The 20,555-nt window shown below is 46.4% G+C and overlaps 1 protein-coding gene and 1 long non-coding RNA gene across 3 annotated transcripts in view; one reads left to right on the forward strand and one right to left on the reverse strand.

Moving 5' to 3' along the window:
* ADGRE5 (adhesion G protein-coupled receptor E5) overlaps nt 1-20,555 on the forward strand; it is a 66,087-nt gene that overhangs the window by 31,249 nt on the left and 14,283 nt on the right. Inside the window, exons 4-6 of one of the 2 annotated variants that reach the window (XM_020800368.3) lie at nt 3,845-3,979; nt 10,617-10,763; nt 13,008-13,054. In XM_020800368.3, coding sequence (XP_020656027.3) covers nt 3,845-3,979; nt 10,617-10,763; nt 13,008-13,054 — 329 coding nt within the window. The remainder of the gene's footprint in view (nt 1-3,844; nt 3,980-10,616; nt 10,764-13,007; nt 13,055-20,555) is intronic. The other variant, XM_072990331.2, reaches the window with a different exon arrangement.
* On the reverse strand, nt 18,193-18,986 carry LOC144586887 (uncharacterized). The gene is made up of 2 exons (XR_013541961.1): nt 18,848-18,986; nt 18,193-18,387 (listed from the first exon to the last, which is right to left on the reverse strand). It is a non-coding gene; the product is annotated as an uncharacterized LOC144586887 (long non-coding RNA).

Here is a 20,555-nt window from a genome sequence, read left to right on the forward strand (position 1 = left end):
ACCTCTGAAGAAGGCTAAGTCTTCAAAATCGAAGCCTTCCACAACCATTTCCTCGACTCCACAACCACCAGAGTCTGGGAACCTCATCTGTGTCAGTTCTGTTTCAGATGAGGAGGCACTTCCACCTCATCAACCTCACCATCGCACACAAATCCATGTTACTACAGATGACAGCCCTACCGGCTGGGGCGCCCATTGCAGATCTCTGCAAATCTATGCCCGGTGGTCACAAAGAGAGAAACTGATCCATAACAACGAGCTAGAACTCTTAGCAGTAGTAAAAGCTTGCAAAGCTTTCAAAAATCATCTTGTCAGCAAAATGGCTCAAATAGCCACAGACAATGTCTCCGTGATATATTATATTCTCAAACAAGGGAACACTCACTCCCCACGTCTTTTACACCTCGCTGTCGACCTGTGGGAATGGTGCCTCTCTCATCACATTTGTCTCACGGCAATACATGTAGCCAGTCAAGACAACAATCTGGCAGATTTCCTCAGTCGAAAAAAATCTCAAGCCCACGAATGGGAGCTAGATCAATCTTTTTTTCTCTCCCTGTGCAAACAATGGGGCACACCCACCATCGACTTTTTTGCCTCCCAGGTAAACTGAAAATACAAGTGTTACTGCTCCAACACAGGAGTAGGCAAGAACTCCCACAGAGATGCATTCATCGGCCGTTGGCCCAAGTCACTCATTTACCTGTTTCCTCTGTTCCCGCTCCTCCACAGAGTTGTAGTCGGCTTCAGCAGGACAGGCCCAATGCTATCCTGATAGCTCCATGATGGCTGCGACAGCCATGGTTCCCAATTCTCCACCAGCTGTCATCCGACATTTATCACCTGCCCCGTCTACCTCACGTGCTCATTCAGAACAAAAATCAAATTCTCCACCCAGATCTCCCTGCTCTTCATCTTGCAGCGTGGAGGATTCAGCCTGATGTATATCATTCATCATGCAAAGAAGGCTTCAACCAGGAAGGCCTATGTGTATAAATGGAAAAAATTTCAAGCTTTTACTGCAGCGTCATCTTTTTCCTCAACCAACTCCTCTCTTACCACTGTCTTATTTTTTTTTATTGCAGTTAAAAGCTAAGGGTATTTCTCTCTCATTCCTCAAGGTCTACTTTTCTGCAATTGTGGCTTATCAACCACCAACCTTTCAGGCAACTAACTTTTTCAGACAGCCTACTCTGAAACCTTTCATCAAGGGACTATCATACCTGTACCACAAATGTCCCCCTTCCGCCACCTCAGTGGTCACTGACATTGGTCCTTCGACAACTTACAAGGGCCCCATTTGAGCTGCTGGCGTCAACTGACTTCAGGTTACTTACCTTCAAAATGATATTCCTTGTGGCCATCACGTCAGCTCGACGTCCTAGTGAACTTGCGGCCTTAACGACTACCCTTATCTCCAGTTTTACCCAGATAAGGTTCAACTTTTCTACCCAAGGTTGTCACCCAGTTCCACCTATCCCAACCTTTGGTTCTTCCTTCTATTTTCCATCTCCTACTACTTATCAACATAGGATCCTCCATGCTCTGGATGTAAGACAGGCTTTGGCTTTTACATACTCCACACTCAATCCTTCAGATGCCACATGGTCACAGCTGTCCACGTTTATCAATCACTGCACATTGGATGTTCATCAGTAATCTCATGCTGCTACTGGATATGCTGTGTTATCATCTACCTTGGCGTGACACCCTCCTCCAGGTAGGGTAGCTTGTTAGTCACCCATAGTGTGATTCACAGAGGCCACGAAGAAGAACAATGGGTTACCTACCTGTAATTGTAGTTCTTCGAATAGACCTCTGTGATTCATACGTCCCAACCTGGCCTTCCCACTGTCACACTTTTCTTTATGCGCCGGTTGACCTAACTGAAGGGAGAGCCTTGGTGCCAAGGTAGATATACCAGAGGGAGGGTTCTATGCTAATGTATTTTCCTTTGCTACTGCAGAAGCTCTAGAATATTCCGACAAGGCTCTGCATATGCGCGTATTACCCATAGTGTGAATCACAGAGGTCCACTCAAAGAACTACAATTACGGGTAGGTAACTTGTCGGTCTTAGAACTATCCTAGGCAAAAAAACAACTTTATAAAATAATTTGGCAGGGAGAAGCACAAGCAGAGAGTTGCTGGGTGCGTGTGCATATGTGTGTGTCCGCGTGCGGGGTGTGTGTGTGTGTGTGTGTGTGTGTGTGTGTGTGTGTGTGTGTGTGTGTGTGTGTGTGTGTGTGTGTGTGTGTGTGAATTCTTCATTCCACTGTTTTATAGTTTGAAAAGTTTCAAGATTCCAAATAAGGACTGGAATGAAACAAGGCAATCCTGAAAATAAGTTGAGGGAGACTGATTTGCACATTTTAGCAGGAAATGCTTAAATGTCCAAATGCTGTGTTCTGAGCTATTTTCATCTGAGTAGTACTGAAATTCACATGTGGGGAAAGCTTCAGAATTCATTCATCTTAATTGAATCCCAGGGGCTAAACCTGTAAAATGTTTTTGTATCATGTAAACAAGCTTGTGCTACGTAAAAGTTGTTCATCTTCAAGGTGCTACAAGATTCTCTGAAGTAAAGAGAACCCTGCGTTCCGTGTTGTGTGAGGAATGGCACCCAAAGCAGAAATGGTTGCATAGATGGATGAAAGGGGTTATGGCGTCATTTGACAGCAACTCCCTCTTGCAGAGGTAGCCTGTGGTCTGAGTGGTTTGGGGATACTTCACCTCAACATTGAGGGGTGAGATGCCCCTCACGCTTGGATAATGAGTGGCTCCTGTCTCCCCTGGAAACCTAATTTCTAGTTATGTACCCCATGGCAAGAAAAGAAGCTCTGGCTTACAATTAATTGCTTCTTTGCCTATAGCTTCCCGGGATGCAACAAGGGACTGGTTTGCATCCTTACTACATCTTAGAAATTTCTCTTGGTTCTTCAAGCTATAGTCCGATGTCCAGTGTTTAGTGCCAGTAGGAACAGACCCAATAATAGGAATGTGGGTAGTCAACACCCTGCTCTAGACTGTCATTGGATCACCCAGTTTGGAATTAGCAGTCAAATCTTTATCAATGTTGGCCTTTCACTAGGATAAAAAGCCCTCTGGCCCTTGCTAGCAGCCAGACACCCCAGCTAGAATGCTCTTGCAATGCACCATTTGAGAATCAGTGCTCCAGGATGGCTGATAGTCTGGGGCTAATTTTACATCCTCAGGATCCTTTTTGTTGAGCAGGGGGACGCACACACAAAATGCCCCAAATGCCCAAAAAAGTAACCAGTAACCAGTTTGGAGAGGAAAAGGTTTTTTTCTGTATTAAATGTCAGAGGGAAACTGTGTAACGTGTTTAAAAGGTGAGCTGTGGCTCCTGGATATTTCCAGGAGCAGCCATGCACCATTTCTTTGCTGGGAAAAAACTTTACACACACACACACACACACACACACACACACACACACACACACGCACACACACACGCGCACACACGTGCACACACGTGCACACACGCGTGCGCACACGTGCACACACACGCACACACACACACGCACACACACAGCCTTGAGCCCACTTCACAGCATGCTGCTTTGCACACGCACGCACGCACGCACGCACACACACACACACACACACACACACACACACACACACACAGAGACAGCCTCGAGCCCACTTCACAGCATGCTGCTTTGCATGGCCTAGCCAAGGCAGACTTTTTCAGCCCTGGGATCAGAACAGCTTGTCTTTCTGCAGTCCCCAACCATTTCTTCTGCACCATGATGTGAGATGCTCCAAGCAAATTAGGACCAATTAGCTAGTTTCATGGAGATGCAGCTTTCTCATTACAGACATTGATGAATGCCAGCAAAATGCCTCCATCTGTGGACCTAATGGACATTGCATCAACATCAAAGGAGATTACCACTGTAAATGCAAGCCAGGATTTGTGAAGAGCCAAAAAAATGATAGAAAGATATGCAGAGGTATAGTGCAATGAAGATACAATATTTCTTTCTTACACTTGCAAAGGAAAGCATGGACAATGATGCCTCATATGTTACTAAGTACTTAGTAGTAGTTAGCTGGTGTTGTGAAATGGACACGAACTGATGATGTTTTTGGGCCTAGCGAATGGGTAAAATACACATGATGGTGTACTAAGTAAAACAGGTCTTGGCATGATTGGTGCTTTTTTGGGAGATAGCCTAAACTGATCGGAGCTTTTTGAAAGAGGACTGATATATAAACATAACAAGCTGATAAATATCAGGAACACTCATTTTAAGTACAGCATCCGTTGTCGGCTTAAAAAGCCCTGGCATTTGGCAAAGGGAGGGAGGTCTAATGGGGCCTCGAATTAGATACAGCTGCACATGCCATGTGATATGCTCCGGTGCAGGAAAACACATTGTTGTGTCACCAGTGAAGAAATGATGTTAAACTGCCAGAGTGGTCAGATTTTGTATAGGAATCAGCGATGTGTCATGTTGGTGGATTCAGTGCCATTTTATCCCTTCCTTCAGAAAAGCAAATGTTTGGGGCTGACCCTGGTCAGTAATATACCATATTGTATGTACAGCTCTATGTTAGTAACAGAAACTTGGTAAAGCCAGAACAACTATCTGTCTGTATTTTTATATGCTTTATGCTTGTGGGGATTAGAACTTCCGTGTACAGAAACTCCAGATTTCTGTCTGGGATAATCTGAATGTGTTTGCTTCATGTTGAGTCACCACAGAGATTACCGTCTCCTCTCTTGTCCTTTTCTTCTTTGTTCAAAAGAGTTTCACTGGTAGGTAATGAGAATAGTCCACATATTTTATACTGGGCAAAAGACTTTAGCTTTGCCCAGATTAAACCTCTGTTAGTCCTGCTCTCACGCTAGTATCCTCTCTCTTCTCTGTGAGCCCTCTTCTTTCTTATGCCCTGGCATCTCTCTCTCTCTCTCTCTCTCTCTCTCTCTCTCTCTCTCTCTCTCTCTCATTCTCTTACTCCAACAAGAGTAAGAAGCTGCCAATGAGTTGATCTTGGAGATGCCATTAGTACTCATAAAGTAGGAGCCTAGCTTTGAGCTGCTGTTAGTTGGGAATGGAAATGTTAGATGCCTAGAGCTCACTTTTTGGCAGCCAGAAGAGGCTGCAGCCAGCTTCAGGTCCACAACCAGAATGGCATGAACAGCATAGAAGGTTGGCATAGCCCTAAACAACTCCATGACATTTGATGACAACAGTACCCTATTTTTCCATGTATAAGATGATACGTTTATCTAAAATATTTAGATTAAAAATTGAGGTCCATCTTATAAACGGAGATAAGGAGTGGGAGGAATCAAAGCGCTTTGATTCCTGCTTTCCCCCTCCACTTTCTTGCAAGGAAAGTACTTTCACCCTTCACTTTCCTCGCAAAAAAATGCAAGAAAGTGGAGAGGAAAAGAAAGTAGAGGAGGAAGGCAGGAATCATCAAAGAGCTTTGATGATTCTTGCTTTCCGCCTCCACTTTCTTGTGAGGAAAGTGAGAGGGAAAGCAGGAATGAAAGTACTTAGACCCCTGCCTTCCCCCTCCACTTTCTTGCAAAGAAAGAAATTTGGGGTTAGAAAAGGGGGGGCATCTTATGCATGGAAAAATACAGTATATATGTCTCTGCTAGTAAAGTAGTGGAAAGAGGAGGCAAGCTCCTATTGCACACTGAGCAAATTTTGCTAGGAAGTGAGAAATCAGGGCTGGCCTAACTCTTAGCAGGTTAAGGCAGCCAGCTAAGGTAGGGGTCCACAATCCATGGACTGGTCCCGGTCTGTGGTCTTGGCATGAACAGGCCACAGAGGCAGATCTCCTGCCTCCCCACGCACAGACACATGCATGTCCCTCACTCATGCACACCTCCCCATGCATGCACAGATGCACACACACCCCCAGGCATGGATGGATGCACAGACACCCCCGCATGTACACCCCCCACACATGCACAGATGTACTCATGTATGCATACACACATGCACAGACGCACCGCTCCCTACATGCATGCTAAACTGGTCCGCAGCGTCAGAAGGTTTGGGGACCACTGAGCTAAGGCAACGGGGCACATATACTGCAGTAATTACCCTGTTTCCCTGAAAATAAGCCCTAACCTGAAAATAAGCCATAGTATGTTTTTTCAGGATACTCGTAATATAAGCCCTATCCCCAAAATAAGCCCCAGTTAAGTGATATCCCACCCTCCACCATTGTGCAGCAACCAGAAGAAGATGACAGGACTGTACTCAAATAAATGTCGATTGTTGTACATGAAAAAAAAAATCCCCTGAAAACAAGCCCTAATGCATTTTTGGAGCAAAAATTAATATAAGACCCTGTGTTATTTTCGGGGAAACATGGTAGACAATTTAAAAACCTGTGTCCTGGGGAGCTTCCACTAACCCATAACTCCCACTAGTTTATTAACCTTGAATAACGCAGTGGTGATGCCCCTGAAGAAAAACCTCCCTCTGCTTCTGCAACAGCAATGCATGCACTAATGATGCAAACTCACAGTACTAAGCATGGCGTAACTTTTTTGCTCAATTGAAAACTCATGTTGGGTAGTCTCAGCCTCTGAGACTAATCAGGGTGTGGCCCCATTGGCAATAAGAACCACAGTTAAATTGATTTCAACATGATTTAAGTCAATGTGTGAATTCCCGGGCACACAAGGCAGAAATGAAATGGATTTATATGGACTTCAACGTGAGTTTTTTTTTTCCAATTGGCTGGCAGGGGCTTTTTGAAATACCTCACTTCTAAATTGATTCAACTGAGTGCAGTTCTGTGGATGTGAATGTTGTTGTCATTTTAATCTGCGCCTATGTGGATTTTGGGTGGCAGGGGCACGGGCATTTTTCCTTTGATTTTTTTTTAAAAATTCTTTCCTAAAATGTTTTTCACTGCATCACTTCATCGGGATGTTCAGCATTACAATCACCTCTCCACCTGTGGGTGCAGAACAGACTCAGAGCGGCCATCCCCCACCCCCACCCCTGAGAAGCCACATCTGAGAGAGCAGGGCAGGGACTAAAGCCCCAGCATCAGCTCCCTGCCTGTTGAACCCACTGGAAACCTCCCTCTCCCATTCCCATCCTTCCATCTTTAGTTGGCTGGGGGGGCTCTACTCTCCAGGGCTTGCCCTGCAGTTTCTAGTGACAGTTATGACACCAGGCGGCCCTTCGTAGACACTCAATTCAGCAACGTATTGCGTCCTTTTTTTAAAAAAAAAGAAAAGAAAATCGTCTTTTAAAGCAGCGTGCTCCTAAAACCGAAAGGAAATGAGTCCTTTTCATCACTGTAGCCGCCAAAACCAATGTAATTACCAGAAATAAGTCAATTAATTTTCAGTCAAACGGGAACGAGGCTACTGTTTTTAAAACAACATGCCTTGGACCCAATTTTTAAAAAAAGTCAGAACAGGGATGGATTTAAGTTGCCGGTGGAAGCGCGCCCTCACCTTGTGCAGAGGTCCAGACTAAATGCTTCATAGAATCTTCTTGATAAATGGACAAAGGCAAGAGGCCAGTCTAGTGGTGCTCGTGTGTATGTCAAAACGTGTGTGTCAGCAAGGAGCTTTTTAGAGAGCACAGGGTGTGGATTTCCCCACCACCACCACCACCAACAAAGTTTCCTACTAAAAGTATTTGTGTGCTTTCTGTTTCTGTTCTATGAATATGAGAGGAACAGTTGCAAACGCTGGAAAATCCATATAAGCAAATGGAGCCCTTTCTGGTGTAGAAGATAATGAGAATCCCCTTTCCTCTTGTTCTCATTCTGACCCAGAGGCCACTTGTAGCCTGTAACACAGTAGTTTTCAAAAGGTTCTCCAAATGGGGCTTTCACTTTGCCCCCAACAAAAGGACAATTGGAGACTTAACCCCACTGCAGACCACGAGAATGCATTGCACAGAATCATAAAAGTGAAGTTCAAACATAGGATTATTCAGGATGCCTTGCAGCAGATCTCAGCTAGTTCATTCTCTCAGTGACCTGCATGTTTTGTTACTAGAGATGAGCATGAAGTTAAAAAGGAATCACCAAATTCATTTAAAAAAGTGCTAATTCATCAATTTGCTTTCATACAGATCAATGCCCTGATGAATATGAATCAATGCATTTTTAGTGATCTTTGATTCATAGATTTTTTTTTTTTTAGCTATAAAACAGGGCCCCCAGGTGCCTAGAGACACCAGAATTGCAGGGAGGCTTCTCTGAGTCTCCTCTACAATCCCTCCAAGTTTGGTGAAGATTGGGTTTCCCCAAGCCAGCTGCTAAAAAGCACTTTCCTGGGGGGGGGGTATTTATGAGTGAATATCTCAAACAGTTGAAACCCAATCTTCGCCAAACCTGGAGGACTTGTAGAGGAGAGACCAGGGAAGTTTCTCTATAATTTTGGTGTCTCTAGGTCCTTGGAGAGACATTGTACAGCCCAATGAATTAACAAATCAAAGTAACTAAAATTCATTGATTTATATTTATTGAGACATTGATTCATACGGATATGATGAATTAGTGATATTTGATTAATTTTGCAATTCATTTTTCAACCACGTTTAGCAGCAGTCAGGATGGTCTACAAGGTACCCTCTTGCCTTCACTGCCATTCACAAAGTGACAAATGCAAGGGAAAATCCCAAAAGCTGACTTTTTTTTAAATCAGACTTTTTTCCCCAACCCCTTCTCACTCAAACACAAAGCAATTGTCAGGGCTGTTTTTCAACAAGTGTGAATGGCCGTGAACCTCATTGGCTGACTTTGGGTAGTTCACTGCCTTTCAGCTGAACCTTCCTCACAGGACTGATGAGACGATAACAATCAGGAGAAGGGTTTTTCTTGCCTTGAGATGTTTGGAAAAGTGGTATGATTTCAATCAAAGGAAGAAATAATGGGGTGGGGGTGGAGAACTAAAGATGCATGTCTCTGCTCATGAAAGCAGCTCTTTTCTATTAGGAGGACCCAATCCAAGCATCACTTGCCAAAGAGAGACAAAAGTCAGATTAGACCCTGTCAAATAGCTGGTCTTCATTACAGGCATTAGATTTTCATGAGGTGTTCAGTTTTCAGAGGCCAAAATGAGACTGGCTGCAGGTAAGTTGCTGAAACCCAGGATCAAAACAGAGCTCTTTAATTCCCAGCAGTCTCCTCCTCCCAGTGACATCAACACCATTACACAGCCATAATTGACAGAACAGGATTGTGGCCAGCGTCTGAACCAGTTATTTTCTTGGATTACAACTCTCATAACATCCCCAAGAAGCATAGACACTGGCTGTCCTCACTGGAGAATCCTGGAATTTACAACCCCAGACCAGTAACTTTTGTGGGCTCTGTTGACTCTGCCATGCTCTGGTGTTGGTCTTGTACCATGGATAGGATACTAGTGGAGATGGGCATGAATTTTATTTATTTATTTATTTATTTATTTATTTATTTATTTATTTATTTATTTATTTATTTATTTATTTATTTATTTATTTATTTATTTATTTATTTATTTTGCTTATATGCCACCCACAAATTTGTTAAAAATAATTAAATTGTCAATATGTATTTGTATGAACCAGTGCCCCTGATGAATACGAATCAGTGGATTTTTTAGCAATTTTTAATTCATGGATTTGTTTGGCTATAAAATGGTCCCCCAGGCACCTAGAGATGCCAATATTGCAAGGATGTTTCCTATGACTCTCTACCAACTTTCCAAGTTCGGTGAAGATTGGGTTTCAAACATCCAAGTTGTACACCCATAAAGAGCCTCCCTGAAAGTTCCTCCTTAGGACCTAGAGACACCAAAACCACAGAGAAGCTTCTACTGACTCTCCTCTACAATCCCTCCAAGTTTGGTGAAGATTGGGTTTCCCCAAGCCCACTCTTTTTTGTGGGTCCCCCCACAAAGTGGATCCCCCCAGGAAAGTGCTAAACCCAATCTTCACCAACCTTAGAGGGCTTGTAGAGGAGAGCCAGGGAAACCTCCTTTGTTAATTTGGTGGCTCTAGGTTCTTGGGAGGGCATTTTATAGCCCAGTGAATTGACAAACCAAAAATCACATTCATTCGGGGGCATTGATTCATACAAATATGATGAATTAGTGATATTTGATGAATTTTGCCTTTTTTTTCAGTTAGTGCCCACAAATTGTGGGTAGAGACTTCTCTGTGATTTTGGTGTCTCTAGGTGCCTGGGGAAAACTTTCCTGGAGGGCCCTCCTTGTGGGTGTGTAACTCAGATGTCCAAAACCCACACTTCGCCAATCTTTCAAGACTTGTAGAGGAGACTTGGGGGGAGCTTTCTTGATAATTTGGTATCTCTAGATGCCTTGGGGAGTGCTTTGCAGAGTTTTAAAGGCAAAAATGAATTAATTCACCAATTCATAAGGGAAAAAATTGTAAATTTCTGAGTCAGCGACCTTGACAAATCATGAATCAAAACGAATCACAATTTTTCTGATTCATGCCCATCTCTGTTTGTTACCATTTACTCAGAGATGGCAACAGGCCTTTGAAAGTAGAAGATATTTGGGCATTCCTTCTTTTGTGTGCTTCTCGTTTCCCTTTTCAGGTCTCTTACTACTGTATTTTTTCTTTTTTAATTTCTCTTTTTCAGATATTAATGAATGTATCCCAGAAAACCCTTGTGATAAAAATGCCAATTGTACCAACTTCCCAGGGGGATATAAGTGTAAATGTCGGAACGGGTATTTCCAATATCAGAAAGACATCCTGGATGGAAAGGAGATAATCAAGTGCAAAGGTGAATTTTGATGGAGGAGGCTGGAAAAAGAAGGTGGAGCAGGAGCCAGCGTTCCAAGAGATGCTTTTACATTTACATTTGCTTGCTTTTATCTGGCGCTGCTGTTTGCTTCATAAATGTTATGGTAAAGTTAAATCCACATGAGATAGAAAGAGCAGAAAATGTTCTATTGATTGCCTCTATAAACCTAAAACACTTACTTACCTTGCCCACCTTATTTCAGTGGTTCCCTGCATGCAAAGACAATTTGCTTCCAGATGTGTTAACAGTGATCATTTTCTGCTCAGACTACATTTAACTAGGCTACTGAGGTGCATTATTTTCTTACAACCGCCACTGATGGCTCATCTCCACAGGGGTGGCTAGTTTGTACTCCCCTGGAACTCTGCTTTGACAGCTTCCTCTTCCAGCCTGAATGATTGACAACAATTAGCCACCCTCAGCTCTCCACGTCTTCTGGCTCATTCAGACTGTTCTGGATTAGCAGCATTGTTCTTTCGATGCCTGTAGTCCAGGCAATCTTCATCTGTGCAGGCCTCCGCCAGTTTGCATTGGGAAGATTGTGGGACTAGCATAAGCAGGGCTGGCTGGCTTCATGTACTCCCTGCATACATATGCTGGAAGGTGCCTTTCGCCCGTGCATTATGCATATTCCAAATGGTATCTCTTACAGACCAGGAAATCAGCAAGCTGCCATCAGGGTAAGAGACACCTTAGTGCCTTGCACAATTTCCAGAACATCTTGGTGATTAAGAATATTTGAATCTGCATCCAGCTCTCAATAATTTAAAACTTTGGACTAGGAGAGCCAAAATGCTTCATAGTTGTGGTCAGCACAAGAAAATTTATGAAAACATAGCGTGCTCACTGACTGTGAATTCTTCTCTAAATCTGTTCTCATGCACAGATGCATATCATTAGAACGTGAAGGTCATTCTCAAGTGACAGCACAGAATTTTCTCTTTCTCCAAGGAGCTCAGGGCAGCAGCCTTTCTCTATGTTACCACCACAACAATCCTCTAAAATAAGGAACTTTATGGCCAAGTGGAAATTTGACGATGGGGCTCACAGGAAGCTGTCCTACTGGTATATCTAGCTCCGCTTTTGCCATCTTCATCTCTTCCAAGTATTTTGGACAAAACTCCCATTATCCTGTTGGTTATACTGGCTAGAGCTGATGGCAGTTGCAGTACAAAACATCTGGACAACACTGGTTTAGGAAGGTTGATCCCACTAATTTTTCTTGTTGTCCTGGATTTTGGACAGGGATCTTTCACAGCATTAACTAGAGGTACCACATACTGAATCCTGGTATCTCTGTCCACATGTGCACTATTGATGCTCTTCCTTTCTCCCTTTAAGTTAAAGGTAAAGGTTCCCCTTGACAAATGTCCAGCTGTGTCTGACTCTAGGGTGCGGTGCTCATCCCCATTTCCAAGCTGTAGAGCCAGCGTTTGTCTGTAGACAGTTTTCGTGGTCACGTGGCCAGCGTGATTAGACACTGAACACTGTTACCTTCCCACCAAGGTGGTACCTATTTATCTACTCGCATTTTTACATGCTTTCGGACTGCTAGGTTGGCACAAGCTGGGACAAGCGATGGGAGCTCACTCCGTCGCGTGGATTCGAACTGCTGATCTTTTGACCTTGCAGCCCAGAGGCTTTGCAGTTTAACTCGCAGCGCCACCACGTTCCTTTCTCCCTTAGCAAGGTCTAACTTTTCTTTGCTAACTTACATTGCCTCTTAGAGTTGGAAAGGTGTGCATGTCAACCTCAGACAAATTCTGCAAACCTGTAAAATGGGAATGATAGAGTCTTTTTTTTGAGAGGGTTATAAGAGAACTAAAACAAAACCAAAAAAACTTTAATGCAAAAAAACGTCAGGCACTATCCCACCCCTGCTCTACAGTTAAGCCCCCAAGCAATGGAAAAATGACTGAAGTCTACCAACTGGGTCTGATGTGGGACTTCTTAAAATCTCTTTGGTCTGACTTTAGTCTCCCAAGCACTGGCCCACAGTATATCATATCTGTGCTAAGTTTTGTTCAGCCATATGTAACTCTTGTGGCTTAGACAGGAGAGTCATTGGGGCTGTTATGAGCCATTCCATATAAAGACCAATGTAAAGTCCTATATTTTAAATACATCAATGAAGTGTTTGGGCTCTCAAAAAGGCAAGTGGAAGTTTCATGGAAAGGAATGAAAAGCAACACTGTTTTGTTCCTTGTCTGTTTCTGTCTCCAGAAAACAGCTGTCCAGTCACTTCAGAGGACAACTGTTCCAACACACAGGTGAGTCCCAGTATTGGATCTTGGAAGTCAAGACCCAATGGAATAAATGTATAGGCAAATAGGACACCCCTAAACATCTCACAAGCCTAGCTGTGCAAGTGTAGGATGTAGCATCTGTGCTGTTAGGCAGAAAGGGAGGTCCATCCACTGGTTAGCACTTGCACCTATTGAAAGGTTAGTTGGTGTCGGTGCAGCTCTGATAGTGCTCTAGGAATGAGAAGTCCAAAACAGGATGCTCTTGGGTCATGTTGAGGACAGGCTTGGATCTAAAGGATCCAACAGCCTCTCCTTTGCCCAACATGTCCATTGATCAGGCCTGATACAACACCTCCTAGGAGGGGGCTTAGCTGATCCCTACCCTTGTAATAAGCTGAAGGAAATAAAAAGAGAAGGGGGATCCCCTAAACACCCACCCTGTCCATGGGCATTCTGCTGTGGCTCTCATCCTCACCCCCGATATGTTGTGCTTTCTCTTAACTTGAGTAGTTGGCAGTTGGATTCAGGACTGTTTGTATTTGGCCTTTAAAAAACTACATTGGTATATAGTAACTCCAAGGAAAGCTGGATTGTATAACTTGTGCCGGCTGAGTAAAGTATATTTCTTCATCGTGGTCTTCTGTGAATGCACACAAAGGGTTAATACCAGCGCCAGCGTTGGGCCTCTCGGAACGTTTTCTAGCTGCAAGAGAAAAGTAACAATGTTTAGGACTACCCCTACTGCGCACGCCCAGCCTAACCGTCCCTCAGTTCCATTTTTCCGCCTAGCGGTTTGGAGCCTCTCGTCTTAGCTGCGTTTATTGCTGCGTTATTGCGATCTATCTGATTTTTGGCTTTGACCTTTGCTTCGCTCACGGACTACCCTAGCGCTTTTTCCCTTCAACTTGACGACCCGGTGTATATTCTGGCTTACTCGGACTGTGTTTGGACTGCTCTGCCTTATCCTTGGACTTGTCGTTTCGGTTTCCTTACTACCCTATGTCCCCTTCAGGGCCGTTCAGCAGGTGTGTGGTGTGCGACCGCAAAATCCCCCATCAAGACGGCCACGATACTTGCCTGTATTGTTTGGGCGAGTCGCACAATCCCAAAGCTTGCCCACACTGCAAAGCCTTCACTAAGGCCGCTCTCAAGGCTCGCCAACAGCGCCTTAAACTTCATCTGTGGGAGTCAACGTTGTCTTCCACGGCGCCCTCTGAGGGGGAAATGGCTTCCACCTCTCGAGCAGCTCCTGTTCACTCAGTCGTCTCCAAAGTTTCCAAAATGTCGAAGAAATCCGCGTCGTCGAAATCGGCCGCTCCTGCTTCACCCGAGCCTCCGGCTCCGAAAGCTAAGCCGTCGAAATCGTCCAAAGCTAAGGCGGCTGCCCAGCTTAAAATGACATCGATTCCACTTTCTCCGAGCTCGGGTTCCATCCCATCGCCAATTCTTGAGGAGTTGTCGAGGCGCTTCGGGGCCTCGGCCGAGGCACCCGCACCTCCTCCTGCTCGACGTACTGAAGTGATACCGCCTTCGGGAAGGTCTTCCCCGACGCCGAGCCAGTTAGTCGCCGTCACTACTGGCCTCGCTTCTGCCCCACATAGCCCTTTTCCTGCGGGCCAGGGGTCGCCTCCCGTGTCGATCTCGTCCGTACACTCGGACTCGAGATCTCCTCGAGAGAAGATACCTCGATCACCTGTGCGCTCGAGGTCTAAATCTCCTCGAGGCAAACGTTCTCGCACGGAGAAGCATGGCTCCCCGAGTCGGTCCCCGTCCTCCGGCCGCTCGAGGTCGAAGTCTCCTCGACAGAAACGATCGAAGAAGAGGCATCGAGCTTCCACTCAGTCCGACTCTAGCGATCGCTCGGACTCGAAATCCTCTAAGCGTAAACGCTCTAAGAAGAAGCACCATTCTCATCGACGTCGTACCAAGCACCGACGTCGGTCCTCTTCTTCCCGTTCGGCGGATTCCGACCGCCCTAAGCGTCGTAAGCACCATCGACGTCGACGCGGCCGTTCGCGGTCTCCTCCTTCGTCGTCGACATCCGCCTCTCGAGACCGGTACCGCAAAAAGATCCGGTACATATATGTCTCTTCTTCTTCGGAGTCGACCCGACCTCGACGCCGACGCCGGGCCATTCGAGCCAAAGACCACCCTCTTCCGGTACCGGTTGCCCCTCCACCGCAACCGGCCCCTCCCACCTCGGCACCGACCGTGGTCCCCGTTCGACCCCCGACAACGCAGGTCGACGTCGAGAAGCCCCCTCCAAGGAAGAAGAGGGACGTCTTCTCCTCTGATCCAGATGAGGTGTCCACGGAGCGGTCTTCTGACTCCGATCAGGAGCCACCCCCACCCTTACCACCGCATGATTTACCTCCGGGTGATCTGGTGCTTTCCGATACTGGCGATACTCACGCTCCTTCTCCATCTGAGGATTTTTCTTCTTACTCTCAGATGATGTCCAGGCTTGCCAAGACGCTTAAATTGGACTTGAATCTCCCTTCCCCTCCGGGAGAGGACTTGTTCTTTGGAGACGTAAAACGAGACAGTACCGCTCCCCCCAGTATAGCCTTTGTGCCTGTAGTTATGGAGGCCATCAAGGAATTCTGGGCTCAGCCTGCGGCTACACCTAATGTCCCTCGTCGCACAGAACACTTCTACAAGATTCATGGGGCCGATACTCATTTTCTGCTCAAGCATCCCATTCCAAACTCACTCATTGTTGAAACAAGCTGTTCAAGGCCTTCGGCCAAGGCTCATGTTACTCCAGTCGACAAGGAGGGTAAAAAGCTGGAACTCATCGGCAGGAAAATCTACTCCCTTGTCACCTTGCTACTTCGAGTCATAAATTATCAAACTGTTTTGGGAGCTTATCACAAACAATTGTGGCTCAAACTTTTGCCTGGGTTGAAAATGATACCTGAAGACACCAGGCAAGCTTTTCTCAACTCATATGAGGAAGCTCAGACGGTATCCAAGTATGAACGTCTTTCCATCAGACATGCAGCAGAAATCTCTGCCAGAGTCCTCATGTCTGCCATCTCTATCCGGCGCCATGCTTGGCTCCGTTCTGCGGACATAATGGAGGACGTCAAATCAAAAGTTGAAAGCCTCGCCTTCGACGCTACCGGGCTGTTCAACGAAAAGACCGACTCCCATTTGGAGGACCTTCATAAGGCTAAGAGAACTGCTAAGTCTTATTCTGTTCAGTCTCAATCTAGACAGCGACGCCCTCAATGGCGTAAATCTTATGGACAGTATCAATCTTCCCAACAATACCGTCCTTACAAACACCTTCCTCAGCAGCGCTCTGGCCAGTCCTCTTCTTCTGTCCAGGGCTATCAGGGATACCGCCCTCGTCCGCCCCATCGCCGCCAACCTTTTAAGCCACCTGGCAGAAAACAAAAACAGTATCTTTGACTTTCGGCCCCCCGTTTTCACCCACTCACCACCTACCACCCGCCTTCAACCGTTTCTTCACAACTGGTCTGTCATCACAAACGACACTTGGGCTCTAAAAATTATTCAGCACGGTTACCAGCTGGAGTTTATAAGATCTCCTCCGCTAGGTTTCATAACTCATTCTCCCTTCGACTCCTCGCTAGAGGAAGAAATATCATCTCTCTTAGAAAAAGAGGCCATCTCTACAGTACCACCTCACGACGTACAATGCGGGTTTTACTCCCGCTACTTCGCCGTCTCAAAAAGCGGAGGAGGCATAAGACCCATCCTCGATCTAAGACTCCTCAATACTTACCTGCGACCCAGACGGTTTCGGATGCTTACCTTAGAGTCCATCATGCACTTGCTGAAAAAGAGCAACTGGTTCGTCCTTATAGATCTAAAGGACGCATACTTTCACGTCACTATTCACCCCGACCACCGCAGGTTCCTTCGGTTCATCTTTCAGGACACGGTCTACGAATTCCAGGCCCTGCCATTCGGTCTGTCCACAGCTCCCCGGACCTTCACCAAGGTTATGGCTCCGGTGGCGGCTTACCTTCGTCTCAGGGGCATTCACGTTTACCCTTACCTGGACGATTGGCTCGTAGTCTCCACCTCGAGAAGGCAATCCCTGAAAGACACAAGATTCATTCTGTATCTTCTTTCCAATCTCGGTCTCACTGTCAACAATCAGAAATCCCGGCTCATTCCCTCCAAGACAGTTCAATACATAGGGGTCTGCTTGGACGCTGTAAAGGGTCGAGTCTTTCTTCCCCCGGAAAGAATACACAAGATTCGACGAGCCATCAGGAAATTTTTCCCCGGTGCTCGGGTGACAGCCCACCATGCCCAGCACCTCCTCGGCCTGATGTCTTCTACGACGCCGGCGCTAGCGCACGCTCGCCTCAAACTCCGGTCGCTCCAATCTTGGTTTCTCACCCTTTTCGACCCCATGATCGACAGTCAAAGGAAACGCCTTCGTGTCACCCCGGAGCTCACCAGACAACTCCAGTGGTGGATGTACACACCCCATCTCACGGTTGGCCGGCCCTTTCGTCCACTCCGTCTCACCGTTCAAGTTACAACGGACGCCAGTCCGTCCGGCTGGGGGGCGCACTGCGGGCGCCGCACCATTCACGCCCTCTGGACGCCTCAAGAAGCCATGTTCCACATCAATTACCTGGAACTGCTGGCGGTTATCAAGGCCTTCAAGTCCTTCCTCCCTCTCCTCCGCGGCCGCGGAGTTCAGCTAGTGACGGACAACACTACCACAATGCACTATGTCAACAAGCAGGGAGGAACCCGCTCTCATTCACTCCTGTATCTCTCCATCCTCCTTTGGGAATGGTGTTACCGTCATCATATCTACCCGGTGGCCATCCATGTAGCCACGGAGGACAACACACTTGCCGACACTCTGAGCAGGCTTCACTATCAGACTCACGAATGGGAGTTGAACCCTCTGGTCTTCCAGGACCTTTGCAACCAGTGGGGGACCCCAGTGCTGGACGTGTTCGCATCCCCTCACAACGCAAAATGCTCCCGCTATGCCTCCCGGGCAGGTCTCGGTCACCACTCGCTCGGCGACGCATTCATGATTCCATGGAACCAGGGTCTCTTGTACATGTTTCCACCGATCCCGTTAATACAGAGATCCTTGATCAAACTCCGACGCTCGATGACTCCGGCCATCTTCATCGCACCCTTTTGGCCTCGCCAAGTGTGGTTTCCCACTCTAGTCAGCATGGCTGTGGACTCAGTAACCCTTCCAATGTGGCCAGACCTACTGACCCAGGAAGCAGGCAAAGTCCTTCACCCCGACCTCGACACGCTCCATCTGACGGCGTGGAGGATCGTCCAGAAATTCAGGAGGTCTTGACCAATGCCATCAAACCCTCCACGTCTCGCTTGTATGCCTACAAATGGAACAGCTTTCTGAAATTTACCCAGCAGAGGGATCTCACCTCCTCACCTGTGTCTCTTTCCACACTTCTGCAGTATCTCCGTTACCTGTTTGATTTCCACCTGTCTATCTCTACTATCAAGGTGTACCTGGCTGCGGTTGTCTTCTTTCAGCCCAGAGCTTCTCCCTCATCCCGCTTTTTCTCCCATCCTACCGTCAGGATGTTTTTGAGGGGTCTCTCTAACCTCCGACCTCCCGTTCGTCCTCCACTCCCTCAGTGGTCCCTCCATTTGGTTCTGCATGCCCTATCCAGACCCCCATTTGAACCTATGGCTACCTGTGACCTCAAAATGCTCTCTTTAAAAACGCTATTCCTAGTGGCTATTACCTCTGCTCGTCGAGCTAGCGAGTTGGCAGCTCTCCGCCATGACCAACCTTTTCTTCAGTTCTTTAAGGACAAGGTTATGCTTTACCTGGACGTCTCCTTTCTTCCTAAGGTGGTCTCCGACTTCCACGTCAACCAGCCACTTATTCTGCCGACTTTGTTTCCGTCTCCGACGACTGATGTTGAACGCATGCTCCACATGCTCGATGTTCGACGGTCCTTAGCTTTTTACGTATCCAGGACCAAAGACTTTCGCCTGGCCAACAGACTCTTCCTTTGCCACTTTGGCCCTAAGAAGGGTTGCCCGGCCTCGCCGTCCACGCTCTCTCGGTGGCTCGTGTCTACCATCGCCCTTGCCTACGAGCTCAACCACAGAGATCCTCCACAGGGACTTAAAGCCCATTCCACCCGGGCTGTTGCCTCCTCCACTGCCTTACTTCGTGGCGTCGACCTGCCCGACATCTGCCGGTCCGCTACGTGGTCTAATGCCTCTACCTTCATAACCCACTACAGATTGGACGTGAGGGCAAAAGAGGAGACCAAATTCGGGAGGGCAGTGCTAGCATCGGCTCTTCAGTGACAGCCCACCATCCGGTTAGTAAGCGTGCTAATCACCCTTTGTGTGCATTCACAGAAGACCACGATGAAGAAAGAAAGGTTACTTACCTGTAACGATGGTTCTTCAAGTGGTCATTCTGTGAATTCACACAATCCCGCCCGGCCTCCCCTCTGTCTGTCTGTCACTGGCATCTCTCTGACTCGAGGGCCTATGGCGGACAAATGGAACTGAGGGACGGTTAGGCTGGGCGTGCGCAGTAGGGGTAGTCCTAAACATTGTTACTTTTCTCTTGCAGCTAGAAAACGTTCCGAGAGGCCCAACGCTGGCGCTGGTATTAACCCTTTGTGTGAATTCACAGAATGACCACTTGAAGAACCATCGTTACAGGTAAGTAACCTTTCTTTCAGTTCCCTTCGTTGGCATAACTTACTTTAGGATCAAAACAGGTAAAAAGCCCTTCATGACATTGGAACCGAACCCCCTGACCATTAGAAATCCTGCTGTTCTCCTAGCATGACTCTTAGGAGGCTCAGGCTGTTCATCCATGTACCAGCAAATGCTTTTGGATTCCAGCCTAGAGGACCAGAAACTTGTTTCTTGAGGGAAAGAGGGCAGCCAAGATTCTCAGGCTGCTAAATTCTGTGCACAGTGTAATATCTATGTTTGGTCTGTGCCACTGTACAAAATTGACAGCTTATTTGTCATGTTGGCTCTGTAGCTTTGATTTATTGTCTAACGACTGATTCAGTTCTCTTAATTTTGCCATCTTGAGATTTAGTAATGCTTGTTAGAGAGGAAGTCATTAAGTTGGGTTCTTGTTTTTTTTTGTTTATTAATTTAATTATGTTTGTCCATTTATGTTACTTTTTTATGGCTGCCCAGAGCAGTGGCTTTCTTGTATTTTGGAAACCATCTACCGTGCACTGCCCACCACAAAGACTTTTTGTCTCACCCGGAGTGTTGCAGCTAATCTCTGTGTAGCTATTGGATCAAAATGGCCCAAAAGTTTGCTTCCCTAAAAATAAGCACTCAAAACCTCAACTTGCTGAAAATGGGAATATTTCAATCATTAACTGAAATCCAGTAGTGAGTTGCAACTAGAGTAGTCCCATTGAATCCATGGAACTTATGTAGAAGTGGACTTCTCAAATCCCCACTGATTCAATGAGCCTACTCTAGTTGCAGCTTATTGCTACTGGATTTGAACCATTGCTAAAAAAAAAGGAGGGCCCTATTT

Source organism: Pogona vitticeps, chromosome 2, assembly GCF_051106095.1.
Source record: "Pogona vitticeps strain Pit_001003342236 chromosome 2, PviZW2.1, whole genome shotgun sequence".
Taxonomy (NCBI): domain Eukaryota; kingdom Metazoa; phylum Chordata; class Lepidosauria; order Squamata; family Agamidae; genus Pogona; species Pogona vitticeps.